Source organism: Alosa sapidissima, chromosome 21 (genome assembly GCF_018492685.1).
Source record: "Alosa sapidissima isolate fAloSap1 chromosome 21, fAloSap1.pri, whole genome shotgun sequence".
In the NCBI taxonomy this organism is placed as follows: Eukaryota; Metazoa; Chordata; class Actinopteri; order Clupeiformes; family Clupeidae; genus Alosa; species Alosa sapidissima.
Genome location: NC_055977.1, coordinates 11,802,417 through 11,816,606, shown reverse-complemented (window position 1 = coordinate 11,816,606; position 14,190 = coordinate 11,802,417). Strand labels below are relative to the sequence as shown.

The following is a 14,190-nucleotide window of genomic DNA, read 5'->3' as shown; positions in this document are numbered from 1 at the left end:
ACACAGCACACAATGAACAGTGAGGTGAACAGTGAGTGAGGTGAAGCACACACTAATCCCGGCGCAGTGAGCTGCCTGCAACAACAGCGGCGCTCAGGGAGCAGTGAGGGGTTAGGTGCCTTGCTCAAGGGCACTTCAGCCGTGGCCCACTGGTCGGGGCTTGAACCAGCAACCCTCCGGTTACAAGTCCACAAGTAACCGCGGGAACACAAACACCCCGAACACTCATCAACATTTCACACCCAGTAGTCAACTCCACAGGCTTCTCTGCATTCTGTGTCCTCACTCCTTTGTCTCTCTCGCAGGTCAATCTGGACAGTAAGACTCGCGAGCTGACTCTTGAGCTACTTCAGGCGCCCTCCCACACTTCGCTGTCCATGGCCCAAAAGCGCATCTACTCCCTGCTGGACACAGACTGCTACCCACGCTTCCTACAGTCACAGCTCTACTCATCACTGCTGCAGGATGCTGACTAACTCTCTGTGTGTGTGTGTGTGTGTGTGTGTGTGTGTGTGTGTGTGTGTGTGTGTGAGTGAGAGAGAGAGAGTGTGTGAGTGTGTGTGAGAGAGAGCGAGAGAGAGAGAGAGAGTGTGTGTGTGAGAGAGAGAGAGAGTGTGTGTGTGTGTGTGTGAGAGAGAGAGTGTGTGTGAGTGACTGCAAGCACCGCTTAACAAATGGCACATCTACCTCCCTGCTGCAGTATGCCTAGTGGGTGAGGGTGGGTCAATGTGGAGAGAGACTACTGATGAGTGAACATTAGTTGAACACTGGGAGGTTACTGGAACCGTGCAGTTCTGCGTGTGTGCTGGAACAGTGAGGAGCATGTTTTTATGGAGCCAAAGCCTCCCCTCCCCATCAAGACAAGAGTGCGTGAGGTACTGAAGACAGTAGGGTGGACGCACGGAAACCACACTGGAGGGACTCTGCACTCCCAGCACTAATCATTAAACAGAATCGCCATGGCAGCGTCATTGCTCCGGTCTGGCGAGCAGAATCTGAGGAGCGTGCTGACGGGACGGAAAAACACGTCAGGCAGGACTCGGCTGCGTGGGAGGAGGAGTCAGCTAGGCACTAAAAGAATCCAAACTTTTCCTGGAACACTCTCAATCCTTGTTCTCTGAAAACTTCCCCCGCCATCTTCAATTTCACATTGTTCTGTAGTTTCAAGGGGGCTGAATTTGAGAGTGGCCTGCTAGAAGATATGACCAAACCACACCACAGGAGCTAGATACTGGCCGTGGCATTGTTCTTTTTTTAATCTCGGTTAGAGTATTTCTTTTTTGTGAGTGTTAAAACCATGTGAAAGATGAAAATGTAGAAATAAATAATTTTTATAAAGCTTGTTTGCTTTGTCTGTTTTTTTCTTAAGCAAGCTGTTTGTTTTTCTTAATTGGTCCCTTGAAAGCTTTGAGGAATAGCTTTTGTTGAGGCCCTCAGAATGAATGGCTTAAAGGTCAGGGAGCCGTGTGGTCTGCTTCTCAGATGGGTTGCTGGGAGACGTACTCAGTGGCTGGGGACAGAATGTATTGTCTATCGGTGACTGGAGAGTGTGTGGTGTACTGTGGGTAAATCCTCTGCACTTAGAGTTAATGGAGGAGACAGCAGCCCTGCTGGTTGAGTCACCTGTGAGATAGCGCTGGACTCCATTCAGGCTTCTGATAGGCTGATGCAATATCACACTCATCACACATCATCCTGTGCCTATAGTATTCTCCTGCTCTGTGATCTGCAAGCTATGTTCTCACATCACTTTGTACTCCAGAAAGCAGTGTTTACCAATTACTTTGTGTATCACACATTTAGAGAATGTGTTAAATACCTGATAGCTATGCTTTTTGTTGATAGTTTTCAAAACGCCAACAGAAACAACAAAGGAAGAATCTTGCCTTAGCTCACACCTTTACTCTTTTGTGGGTCATTTCCTTCTTTCTTTCTTGGAGCTTACTCCAATCACCTTTGTGACATCATGATTCAGGTATTTTTCCATTGATCAGGACAAGTGCAAGAACCAGGAAAAAGGCTGTCTGTTCAAAGAATTGACGCACCTCCTTTTAACGTTACATCAGCCACTAGCACTAATCTCTCCCACTAGAGAGCAGGGCTCTGGTGCCATACCACTGAAGACTGGTCATCTGGATTCAGTAAAAATATTGGAAAGGGTCACTCAGACTGTAATTATTAAGAAAGCACAACTACACAGTTCTCTGGTGATGTCCGCTTTTATGAACAAAATTATGTTACAAAACACCTGAGCATGTTAGTTTGAACCCGTCACTTCAGTCATTTCATTGCATAAGTTACAGTAAATATAAACTGGTATTAAAAATAATCTAGTTGACACTATTGCTATGTTAGTCCGTGCATAGCATGAGCTTGTGCATAGCGTGTTTGTGTTTGTGGGAGCTGCAGAGGGTCAACTCCTCCTGTGTCTGGTCTTCTGTCCGTCCTTCACCTATCTGCAGTGGGAGCAGGCTAGGGCTGAGGGCAGTGGGACTGACCGGTGAGGTTGGCACGGCTGCATCTCCTGAGGCCACCTTCACCTCGTGCCCCATGTGAGCCCCTCTCTCTGCGGGCGCTTGCTGGGTCACCAGGGTCGCGTGCTCCGCTGCTCCTGCTTCTGCCGCACCCACTGGGCCGTGCAGCGGCCCTCGCCCACCACCCACGACCAGCTGCCCTGCGCCGGACGCTCCTGCACCAGCTCGGGCAGGTCTCTCCTCTTCCTCATCTCCACTCCTCCGTTTCTCCCTCCCTCTATCACTCCTGAGTGGAGGTGCGTCTCTCCCCAGCCGCTTTGGCCGCTTTGCAGACCGCCGGTCACCGCGGCCTCAGGCTGTAGTTTCTCTCCTGTACCTGCCCGAGCCTCTATGGGGGTCGGAGTGAGCGATGAGTCCTTCTGTGAGACGAGTGGAGGAAGGGGAGGCTCTTGCCTGCAGAGAGATGGGAGGAAAGCACACTGTGAGATAGAGAGAGAGAGAGAGAGAGAGAAAGAGACAGACAGAGATAGAGATAGATAGATAGATAGATAGAGAGAGGAAGAGAGAGAGAGAAAGAGACAGACAGAGACAGAGAGATAGAGGAAGAGAGAGAAAGAGAGAGAGAAAAAGAGAGAGAGAGGGAGGGAGAGAGAGAACACAGACTGAGAACACAGCTGCATAAATGATGATAAGTTCAAGTGTCATGTCCTCTCTAACCTCTCCTGCTGGGTACACTTCTCTGACACCAACACACGCTTGGGGCGACATGCAAGTGTGGGAACGACGTCTGCTCTGATTACAAGTATCCATGGATGGACATGCAGGGGTCGAACATGAGTCATGATGTGTGTGTGAGTCACTCTCAATCAGATAATGATGCTGTAACTTGCAGGGACTTGTTATATGTGAATATGTACAAGAGTTGTTGCTCTGTGTATGTGTTAAGGATATCTGTGTGTGTGTGTGTGTGTGTGTGTGTGTGTGTGTGTGTGTGTTTGTGTGTGTGTGTGTGTGTGTGTGTGTGTGTGTGTGTATATACATGCTAACCTGAGTGAATGTATACATCCAATATATGCCTGTCGCCCTGTTTGACCCTGTCTGTCTGTCACTGGCTGCAAACCTGCGAAAGCACACACACACACACACACACACACACACACACACACACACACACACACACACACACACACACACACACACACACACACACACACACATGCACTTAGCCCAGGTCACACTGATTTGACAGCCAAAATCATTTGTGACAGTTTCATAAAGCTATTTCGGGGTTGTAGAAATGAATACCATGGGCCACATGTAAAAAAGCTGTGAATACTTCATGATACTGAGCTCCATCCTGCAGACAATGGGTTTACATTGTGCTCCTATGCATAAATGCATGTATATTCTAAGCATTATCAACATCTATGGAAGTACTCGCTGTGTACCGGTATATTTACATTTCTTTGATACTCAAATCACAGCACATCGCCATTCAGTTTTCTGTCCAGTCAACATCAACTTTGTTACATCTTCATTACATCTTCATCTTCTCACAAATTCAGACAAAAATTCTTATGAACTAAAAGAACTGACCACATTACTCCAATTCTTAAGTCCCTGCACTGGCTTCCAGTAAGTCACAGAATTGACTTTAAAGCACTACTGCTTGTTTATAAATCAGTTAATGGAGCAGGACCTATATGCAGTACACACACTCCAGACCTCTCAGGTTTCAGGAGAAAACCCTGTTAGTAAAACCTGCTGTTAGAGCTAAACATGGTGAAGCAGCTTTTAGCTGCTATGCGGCTCAGCTCTGGAACCAACTTTCGGATGACATTAAAATGGCCCCAACTGTAGCCAGTTTTAAATCTAGACTTAAGACCAAACTGTTCTCAGATGCTTTCTGCTAACTGCACTGAGTTATAATTAAAGTCTTTTGTATTTTGTCTTTTTAATCATTCTCTAGTTTTAAATTATTTTACCTTGTGTTTTATGTTTTCTTTTTATTATGATCTTTACCTTTTGAACTATTCTTTGACTATATTGCCCTTCTATGCTTTTATTTGTTATTATTATTTGGTTTTGTTTATGTAAAGCACTTATGAATGACAAATTAGCAACTGATAAATATTACTGAAATGAGCAATGGCATGTTAATTTATGATGAGAATCAGCCTGCTCAATCTTTATAGGTTTAGAGAAGTTGCAGCTTCTCCAAGCGTTGTTGCCCCACTACTGCCTTCAACATCCTGCCTGAACGAAGATGAACATGATCTTTTAGAATCTAAAGGTGAGACCAATGGACCAAATACACATAACTCCATATCAATGATAATGGTCCTCAGGCTTAAGGAATATTACACAGAGGATCCTACAGCTCTTCCTCCCTCTCCCTGAAGCTAGCCTGGCTCTGCGTGCCCATTGTTTCAGGCTGAATTTTATTACTCTAGAAACCCGCTTTGCAAGGTGAATCACTGGGCCATTCCTTCCCATAGTTGGATTACATGCTTCCCATCACATCAACAGAACTGTTATCGAGTCCATTCTTTTTGTATAGTGAGGTTATACATACAGCATATCCGTGTGGTTTGTTGTTCACCTGGGAGTTTGAAGGTGGCTTGCTGGTCCTCCAACAGAAGCCCCATGCCTCGGCTGTTGATATGGCGACTGTACATGTTGCCCCTGGCAACCAGGCCCCAGTGGCTTCCAGGCGGATGATGTGATTTGAGGGAAGTGTAGCATCAATACATTTGAGGGAGGGGGGGGGGGGGGCAGAGAGAGGTGGATAATGGACAGAAAAGACGATGGAGAGGGGGAGGAGTGATAAACAGAACAGAATGGGGAAAAGAATATGGAATAAAAGTAGAACAAAAGCAGAACCAAATAAAATCAATGAACTGAAGTCAACTTAAAATGAACAAATGACATTAAACTGTAACATAAACAATTCCAACTCCTACATAATGTTAAATATAAAAACAACGTAAATGACATATACGGATAATAAAGATATATCATGTGATGTCACTGTGAAAGGCTTCATCACGCCTTTGAATGACCTCACAGGTGTCCAGTCTCCAGTTTTATCCAAAGCGACATACATATGTATGTCAATTATATTACAAGGAGGCATTCTCTGAGCAACTCGGGGTTAAGTGCCTTGCTGAAGTGCACAACGGTGGAAGCCTGAATTGGACCCGGACTCCTTAGCCAATGCGCGACAGGTACTGTATCTGTTACTGTTACAACTCGCTTGGCACCTGCATTTTTACAATTGAACCAGATTACCAGATTTACCGGATTATGGGAACTGACATCAGCCATGTCAGCTAAACATGAAGCTCTTTTACAGAATCATAAATCACTGGATCGGGACTGAGGTGACATCATCTCTTTTTATTGTTTTTTTTTTATCACACTCGTTGTCTCAGAGTCTCAGGTTAAAACCAAACACTAAAAACATCAGCAGTAGAAACGCCCCCAGTAGAAACTCAGCATTCAAATGACTACAGTTAGGTGGATGTATTGTAAAAGGGCACATGTCACACAGAGCCCTGCACAGAATACTTACAGGAGAAACTCTTTTAAAAAAAAAAAAACACGTATCTCCACTTTTCATGCCCCAGATTGTTCCTTTAGGCATTTCATTATCAATGCATCATGGTTTTAATCTGTAATCAATGTTCAGTGGAAAACCTCGATTTAAACCATTTCGGTAAGACTAAAATGATGAACTGAAGGCCGCAAAACCCCACAGCCTGCAGTGGCATGGGCTGGGAAGAGGAGGAGTCATTGGAAGCCGAACTGTGATCGATTAAGAGAACTGAAGAAGGAGCCAGAGAGGGAGAGAGAGTGAGATAGAGACAGAGAGCGAGAGAGAGATAGAGAGAGTGAGATAGAGACAGAGAGCGAGAGAGAGAGAGAGAGAGAGAGAGAGAGAGAGAGAGAGAACAAGTGTGTTGTGTAAGTGTCCAAACAAATGCATTAAGGCAGATGGTGTGGGGTTGTGGGACGGAGAAAATAATAACATTAGAGGGTTATTGACAGAGAGGACAGCAGTGATGGAGGGATTTTAGTGGGGTGGACGTGTTTATAGGAGTGGAAAGACAAGAGAGGAAGGTCATCACACAGAGGCAGAGAAGGAGAGCGAGCGGTCAGATAAAGAGAAGCACACAGAAACTGAGGCCTGTTTGTTCTCCGCACAAAGCCGAGTACATAAACAAACACACAGATAAAAAGCACCCCCCCAAACCCACCCCATCCCAGACACACACATTCCTTGTGCCCAGCAAAGCGTGCCGTACACACACAATCAGCTTCGGCTCACCCACCAGTAAGAGCATGGAGGCTCCTGACTAGATACATTTATCTCTGTGGCCTGGTTGGCTGGCCTCCAGCAGTGATGTAAGGATGCAGATTCAATCTACCGAGTATGGAGGCTCCCAGAGCATGCAACTGCACGCACGCATGCACGCACACACGCAAACACACACACAACTAGGTTTTATTCTAACTCTGTATGTGTGCACAATCTGTCACAATCACAAGACTGGTACCTGGTGCGCTTTGCCCTGCAGTTGTCGCTGAGTCGGGTGTGTGCGTGCAGCGCGGCGGGGGGAGTCCTGCTGGGGGAGGATCCCACACTGAGGGAGCGCGACACGGGTGGCGAGGGGAGGGGACCCCCGGGGCGAACAAACGGCCAGGGAAGGACTCGCCGCTCCTCCCGGACCACTTGAAGGGGAACAAGCACACAGACTGGTCAGTTGGAACCACAGCACAAACCATCCCCAGTGACCCTAAACTCCACTATAGACCCTTTCAAGAGAGTTCCATTATCAGCATCATAGTTGGCCCCACAAGACTTCCTTTTTAACGTTCCATATGTTATCTTAATGCAGAGGAAGTAGATTGGGAACCAAACAGAATGTTCAAGCATTGTTTTTGTTTTTATTGTTGAAAGGGTCTATACCCACAATGAAGCCCTTTCATTAGAAGACTTTCTAACTTGAGCAAGATGAAGATGTTTCACAGAGACCGCTGAAACACTGCAGTAAAATGTCAAAACTGTCTGACAAACTAGCAGTAAAACTGTCAACAATGACAAATGTCCCTGTATGTTTACTGTGCCACACAGCAGTGTAGTGCTGCCTAATGGAGATATGGCAGCTCTTGAGAAACTTGTCTTCATGGAGGGAGTTCAACTCAGTTAAGGATGTGAATGACTTTGTTAGTACAAATGACTGAGGCAAAAAAAGGAAGAAAGTGTACAAATTATCATTCTTTTTCTGTGTATATGAACACAGGGCTGTGTAGCTCTGCTGTGACATAACTAATTAAGAGGCATTTGAACCAAAATACAGCCAGTGGGAGGCCCGCAAGCTAGCGAGATATTTTGTGAGAAATCTCTGCCATGGCTGTGCTAACTTATCCCACCCTGAAATTTTCTTTTTCTTTTGTTCCAAATGTTCCAACAAACTGAGCTGGAAACTGTTTTCAGCATGACGTCACCTTAGAACTTCCAAGAAACTCTAAAAGGACTGCGGACTGCAGACATCCCAGTATAGACTAAAACCTACCAATGGACATTCCACACGTGTGCATCCCTACATCATAAACAGCATCACAAATAGCATCATAAACAAACTGCATATAAACACACTGGTGTAACACACTCCCCCTCAAACATTCCACAACCGAAAATATCCTTCATAAACACACGACAAACAAACAAAGCACACATAAAAAACCTCCCAACCCGCACAACACTCACCATCCCTCTCCACAAGCGAGTACGGTTTGATCTCTCCCTCTGGCTTTCTTGAGGGAACTTTTCTCAATGGGACCGCTGCAGAGCAATAAATTATAATATGATTACAAATAGTCCAACACAAAACCCTGAACTCTCACATTCACATGCCTTTATCTACAGTGACTGGGAGCGTGGGAACATTGTGTGCAACAATCAGAGCATTAGACAGCTTTGGAATAAAGACAGCAGAACACACAAGGTTGCCATGTATGTATGAACCAGCTCCACCATGCTGATGTTGCAACTGCATCAGGTTCATTAACTTGTGTACACATTCCAAAGGGAGATGCACACACACCCAGACTCTCACTCACTCTTTCTCTCATTCTCTCACTCACTCACTCAGACACGCACACACACACATACACACTCACATAAACATACACGCACGCACACGTGCACGGACGTGTACACACACACGCACGTGCACGGACGTGTACACACACACACACGCACACACACACACACACACACACTTGAGGGTGGAGAGGGAGCAGGTGGTGTGTGTTAGGGGCATGTGGGTGGTGGGACCTCTGGACTTTAAAGAGCTCAGGGTGGAGAGGGACTTATGCTGGGTTGTAGACGGACACAGACAACGGGAACCCTGTGAGAAGTGGGGATGAAGACGCTAAAGGAGAGAGGGAAGAATTAACAAGCTGAGTGATGAGAGGGAGAGAGTGAGAGAGAGACAGAGAGATAGAGAGAGAGGGAAAGAAAAGAGAGAGAAGAATGAAAGAGGTTTAGGGAGAGAGAAAAAGAGGGAGGGATTGAGAGAGAAGTTTAGGAGAGGGGTGTAGAAAGAGAGGCAGAAAGAGGAAGAGAGGGTGAAAGAGAGAGCGCGTCCTTACAAGAAGCCGTACATCCTCTGATCCGTCAGAGGTGAGGGGGGCGAGCCTGAAGTAAAAGAAAAGCTGTGATGTCATCAAACCGTAACCGTTCCCTTCAGGCCCCATTAGCCGACAGACTAACCCTTCAACCACGACCCAAAACCTTACGAAAGACCCCTCGATGCCTCTATAAGCTGGCCTCAAAATCAGACTGCCCTCACCTCACAGACCCACACCCCAACACCTACTGAAATGCATCACTATACACCTCTGTGGCTGGCTACACACCAAAGCAAAACATAAAGCTGTGAATGGAAAGCCCACACTATTTTAACAACACACTATATTAACACCAACATTTGCATGTAGCCTATTTACCAAATTAACTCTATGTAAGATCCTACATACATATATACCCCTGCCCGCTTCAACCCATGTAGCTGTAAAAAACATCTTTTGATTCAGCTACTATTGTGCCCTGCTACAGTGTATTCTACAAACTTAAACTTTGTGATCTGCATCTGCTACAGTAAACACTTGTGCTCTACTAGTTTAATAACAAATCAGGCTCATCCAGAGAGGAGCGCTTAATGCTACATAAGGCCTGGAAGAGATCAGATACAGTGGACACCACCAACACAGAAGTTCACTGAAACCACTGCTTACACAGGATGTTATTATCCACTCTGAATTGCACTGCACTTCAGGCTGAGACCTGTGCTGGTTTGTGGGGGTTGGAACAGGTATACCCACAAAAGTCAAAAACACACACACCCTTTCCTAGCCCCTTATGTTTGGTGGAAAAGAAACCTGTTCCACAGGTCTGTCACATACCTGCGGTGTTCCTGAAGAAACCATTGAAGACTACAAAATTATTCACCTGGGAATGGGAAAAAGATAAAGGATAGCATCATGGCAAAGCCTGTTTGATAAATATGTATTCAAGACAACACTTGAAAGCTGCTTGTGATCTCAAAATAACTCAGGCACTGAAAATGAATAAATACAACTCTATTTTAATCTCAGCTTTGTCAGACGGTATAAATAACTCGACAGCGCAAGTGTCTGTGTGGGAGTGCCATGCAGGTATCTGACTGGAAACTATGCATGTGTGCGTATCTCTGTCTACATCTGTCAACACAGAAGTATTTTCTCTGCCAACTCTAGACAAAGAACTGCCTGGCCACTAGAGGTCTCTGAATTACAACACCACTCTCTTCCTGCTGTTTGATCGATTTGCTTTTTCCATTAAACCCCTGGCTTGCTGGTATAACCTTCTTACTCATGTTACAATTGCTACAATTTCTGAAAGGTGTGTCTTTGGGATTTCTTCCTCTATGATATGAACGCTTGAGTTAAAGTCTATAGACCCTTTCAACAAGGTAAACAAAAACAATGCTTGAACATTCTATTTGGGCCCCAATCTACTTCCTCTGCATTAAGATAACATATGGAATGTTAAAAAGGAAGCCTTGTGGGGCCAACTATGATGCTGATAATGGAACTCTCTTGAAAGGGTCCATAGAGGATATTCCTCAGCATGCGTGACTTTGTCTAGAGTTGGCAGAGAAAATACTTCTGTGTTGACAGACGTAGACAGAGATACGCACACATGCATAGTTTCCAGTCAGATACCTGCATGGCAAAATCTGTACACGTAAAAATTCTGCTCTTCCACTGACAGTTTGCTTGCTGGTATAACCTTCTTACTCATGTTACAATTGCTACAATTTCTGAAAGGTGTGTCTTTGGGATTTCTTCCTCTATGATATGAACGCTTGAGTTAAAGTCTATAGAGGAGATTCCTCAGCATGCATGACTTTGTCTAGAGTTGGCAGAGAAAATACTTCTGTGTTGACAGACGTAGACAGAGATACGCACACATGCATAGTTTCCAGTCAGATACCTGCATGGCAAAATCTGTACACGTAAAAATTCTGCTCTTCCACTGACAGTTTGTTTGCATTTCAGTTGGACTGACCTTGCACAGAGCATAAAGACTGAAAACTAATGACGGACATAACACACAGCTTTATCACGATTTTGCACTTTAAATATGAACAGACACAGTGCGAGAGCCACCATGACACAGGGCCGTTAGAGCATGTGAGATTAAAGCTGCATACCTGAGGAACACCCTCCTTCAAATCATAGTGTTTTTTGAGAAATGCCAGGAACTTAGGGGAAGGTCTATCATAGGCCAACAGCTCTGGCTCCACCTTCTTATGCTGTGTCCAATTAGAAATCAAACACACAGACTCACAGTCAGACATAACATAGCACCAGAGAAATAGGCAACCACACACAAAGCAAAAGACTTAATAGAATAGAAACACTGTGTTTGTGTGTGTGTGTGTGTGTGTGTGTGTGTGTGTGTGTGTGTGTGTGTAGTTAGCCACCTGCAGCATGAAGTTGAAGAGCTCCTGCCCATAGCCGTGTCTCTGCAGGTTCTCTGTGATGTAAAAATCCAAAACACACAACGGCTCCGTCTCTACGTGCGCCCCCCGCTGGTCCTAGAGTCACATTACAACAAATAATCACAACATCCGCAGAACAGGACTGATGTGGTGAAATGAGGAGTGAGGAGAGATGTGCAGCGGACTCACCAGGAGAAAGAGTTTCTTGTATCCAACCTTCAGGAACCCAACAGCCACACCTCGTCCTCTAGTATATATAGAGAGAGGAAGAGAGAGATAGAGAGAGAGAGTGAACGAATGTGTGTGTATGTGACAGAGAGATTATGTGAAAAGCAATTAACAGAAAATGGAAGAGTTGAGACTTGCAGCAACAGTAAATGCATTACAGTTTATGTCATTCACCCAGTAATATGGGTGAATCTTTTTATATTTCATTACAGATCTGAGTATGTGTAACAGAGCAGTATCACAAAAGAGCAAGGGTAGGTTTCATTGGGTCTGAGGTGGTAGTGTTATATGCAGGTGAAACCTCTTGTGTGTTGCACAGTCCTTTACTGGACTCCATTCTGCAACCCTGTACATGGGAAGCAGACTTGCCAGTGAAGAGGCTAAAAGCCACAGCTGAGAGCTTTGTCACCACCGCATCTATAAAGGCTTTGGGATGAGGTTTTAAAGCACACAGCTCTCTAATCCTCTGGCCTCTGTTACACAGCACATATGTGTCTGTGTGTGTGTGTGTGTGTGTGTGTGTGTGTGTGTGTGTGTGTGTGTGTGTGTGTGTGTGTGTGTGTATGTGTGTGTATGTGTGTGTGTGTATAACAACAAGTGCCAATGTTTGAGAGTGCCAGTATGTGCCCCACATGCAAAGAACCAACGAACCAACCCCCGAGCTATCAAATGTTTGGGAGGGAAATCAAACTGAGCTCCACTGAGGGCTAGAAAAAGGAAGAGGTGGACGTGTGCATGATGGAGGTTTGCAGGTTGAGATGGTTTATGTTTATGAGTTTACCCATTCAATTCTCCATCCTTGAGTAGGTACAGTTGATGTGTGTTAGTCTGGAGTTTGGCTGCACTAGTGATGGGTGCAGGGAGCTGCTGGGCCTGGCAAAGAAAGGGAACACGACAAAAGTTATACACAATCAGCTTATTCAATATCTCCACTCAATGAAGAAAAGTGGTAGACCATCCCACGTGGTTGCACCCATTGTGTGGGTGTGTATCCAACTGATTTTCTGCCATCAGACTGACATCTTGAACTAATGCTGAAATCTATATGGGGGTTCATGATTTGTTTACTTGTTAGTGAAATCAGTATGATGTCTGAATCTGTAGGCTACACACAAGGGGCAAAATGTTCTCAATTTGCACAGAGACTACAGGGTTAAGCCTACCACAAACAAACTTGAACCTTCTCAACCTGCACAAAGACATTGAATTATAGTGTTCATAGGCTCTAATTTCTCACCTTGGCCGAGGCTTTCCCCAGCTCATCAATGACTCTGGCAATGAGTGCTTGAGGATCTCCTCTACAGACAAACAGAACAGGGAGGGAGGGGTACAACTTACAGGGTACAGTAAGGCAATGAAGACTCGCTCTATTAATAGGCTAACACTAGCACGTTAAACAAATGGCCACACTCTTAAACGCGCACATCTGTTTTTCAGATGCATATACTTTATAATGGTGGGGATTAACCGATTATAGTCCTGCATCATCCGATGTCATGTAAAGTACACATATTGCATTGACTAGCTAAAGCGCTTGCAAGCCGTCAATATAATCCTCGTCTTTAACTGTGCATGGCGTCCTTTAAGAATTTGCTGGCCAAAGCAAAGTCATAATCAACACCGCCAACACAATGTCAGCGTAGCAAAACGTAGCTTTGTCCTACCAGGACCACCAAGACCCCACCTCTCTGATTTATGGCGAATGAAAGCCGCAATAGTTATCTACATCATATAGAGTATCCTACAGACTACACGAAACTGAACGAGTCAGAATTTGCAACCATCAAGTGACATGCCCATTTACCTTCCAGATGATTTTCGACCCGCTGCCAAATGCTGATCCAACACTGAAATCTGCTCCGGGAAAAGAGCATTTATATCGAAAGGAAATTCCATGATAGCAAGAATCCGTGCAGTCCCAACACTCTGCAGTCAAGCTTAACCTGAAGAATCCAGTAGGGTATTTTCAGGCTGCTAGAACAAGATGCGTGTTGTTACATCTGAGATTCTATAAAACGCACCACACTATTTGCAACAGTCTAATATCTGTCACATGTCAAACTCTTTTAACAATGCTCAACAAAAATCCGCAACTGTCTATAGCTAGCTCATACCAGGCAGCATTGTGTCAGATGCCCTCTGCCTGTTCATTGTCTGTCGGCTCCGTCACTCCCTCCAGCGTCAGTGGCGCTCCCAACTAGCCGTAGTAACAGTAATAAACACAGCCGGAACATTTTGGGATACGGTCTTGGATAACTGGAGTAACATTTCCAAAACATCAATCTGTGCTTACCTAGATCGAGACAACTATTTTGAATAAGGGGACACAGACTAAACAAACCTCAATGAAAACATGTACATGTTGTAAGATGACGTAAACTGAGAACAGGTGAGTTTCTGACTGAACAACATAATAATTGCTACACTTCCGC

The 14,190-nt window shown here is 45.1% G+C and overlaps 2 protein-coding genes and 1 long non-coding RNA gene across 18 annotated transcripts in view; 2 read left to right on the top strand and 1 right to left on the bottom strand.

Moving 5' to 3' along the window:
• The window catches only part of LOC121696290, a 17,741-nt gene extending 16,403 nt beyond the window's left edge, over nucleotides 1-1,338 (top strand). For both annotated transcript variants that reach the window (XR_006026279.1, XR_006026280.1), the window contains exon 2: nucleotides 614-1,338. This is a non-coding gene — a long non-coding RNA (uncharacterized LOC121696290). The remainder of the gene's footprint in view (nucleotides 1-613) is intronic.
• The window catches only part of si:ch211-152p11.4 (regulator of G-protein signaling 1), a 12,074-nt gene extending 5,524 nt beyond the window's left edge, over nucleotides 1-6,550 (top strand). For 2 of the 4 annotated variants that reach the window (XM_042077700.1, XM_042077699.1), the window contains exons 6-7: nucleotides 306-492; nucleotides 569-1,338. In XM_042077700.1, the coding sequence (XP_041933634.1) occupies nucleotides 306-476 (171 nt within the window). In that variant the 3' untranslated portion in view covers nucleotides 477-492; nucleotides 569-1,338. Of the gene's footprint in view, nucleotides 1-305; nucleotides 494-568; nucleotides 1,339-2,962; nucleotides 2,987-6,387 lie in introns of those variants that run through there. The other 2 variants (XM_042077703.1, XM_042077701.1) reach the window with 2 other exon arrangements.
• Nucleotides 1-14,190, bottom strand: part of atat1 (alpha tubulin acetyltransferase 1) — a 15,408-nt gene extending 1,218 nt beyond the window's left edge. Inside the window, exons 1-14 of one of the 12 annotated variants that reach the window (XM_042077692.1) lie at nucleotides 14,100-14,190; nucleotides 13,873-13,955; nucleotides 13,563-13,729; nucleotides 12,996-13,056; nucleotides 12,540-12,631; nucleotides 11,720-11,777; nucleotides 11,513-11,626; nucleotides 11,240-11,341; nucleotides 9,948-9,993; nucleotides 8,248-8,322; nucleotides 7,034-7,208; nucleotides 5,077-5,180; nucleotides 3,522-3,594; nucleotides 2,204-2,927 (exon numbers count right to left, since the gene is read on the bottom strand). In XM_042077692.1, the coding sequence (XP_041933626.1) occupies nucleotides 2,585-2,927; nucleotides 3,522-3,594; nucleotides 5,077-5,180; nucleotides 7,034-7,208; nucleotides 8,248-8,322; nucleotides 9,948-9,993; nucleotides 11,240-11,341; nucleotides 11,513-11,626; nucleotides 11,720-11,777; nucleotides 12,540-12,631; nucleotides 12,996-13,056; nucleotides 13,563-13,654 (1,335 nt within the window). In that variant the 5' untranslated portion in view covers nucleotides 13,655-13,729; nucleotides 13,873-13,955; nucleotides 14,100-14,190 and the 3' untranslated portion in view covers nucleotides 2,204-2,584. The other 11 variants (XM_042077694.1, XM_042077697.1, XM_042077696.1 and 8 more) reach the window with 11 other exon arrangements.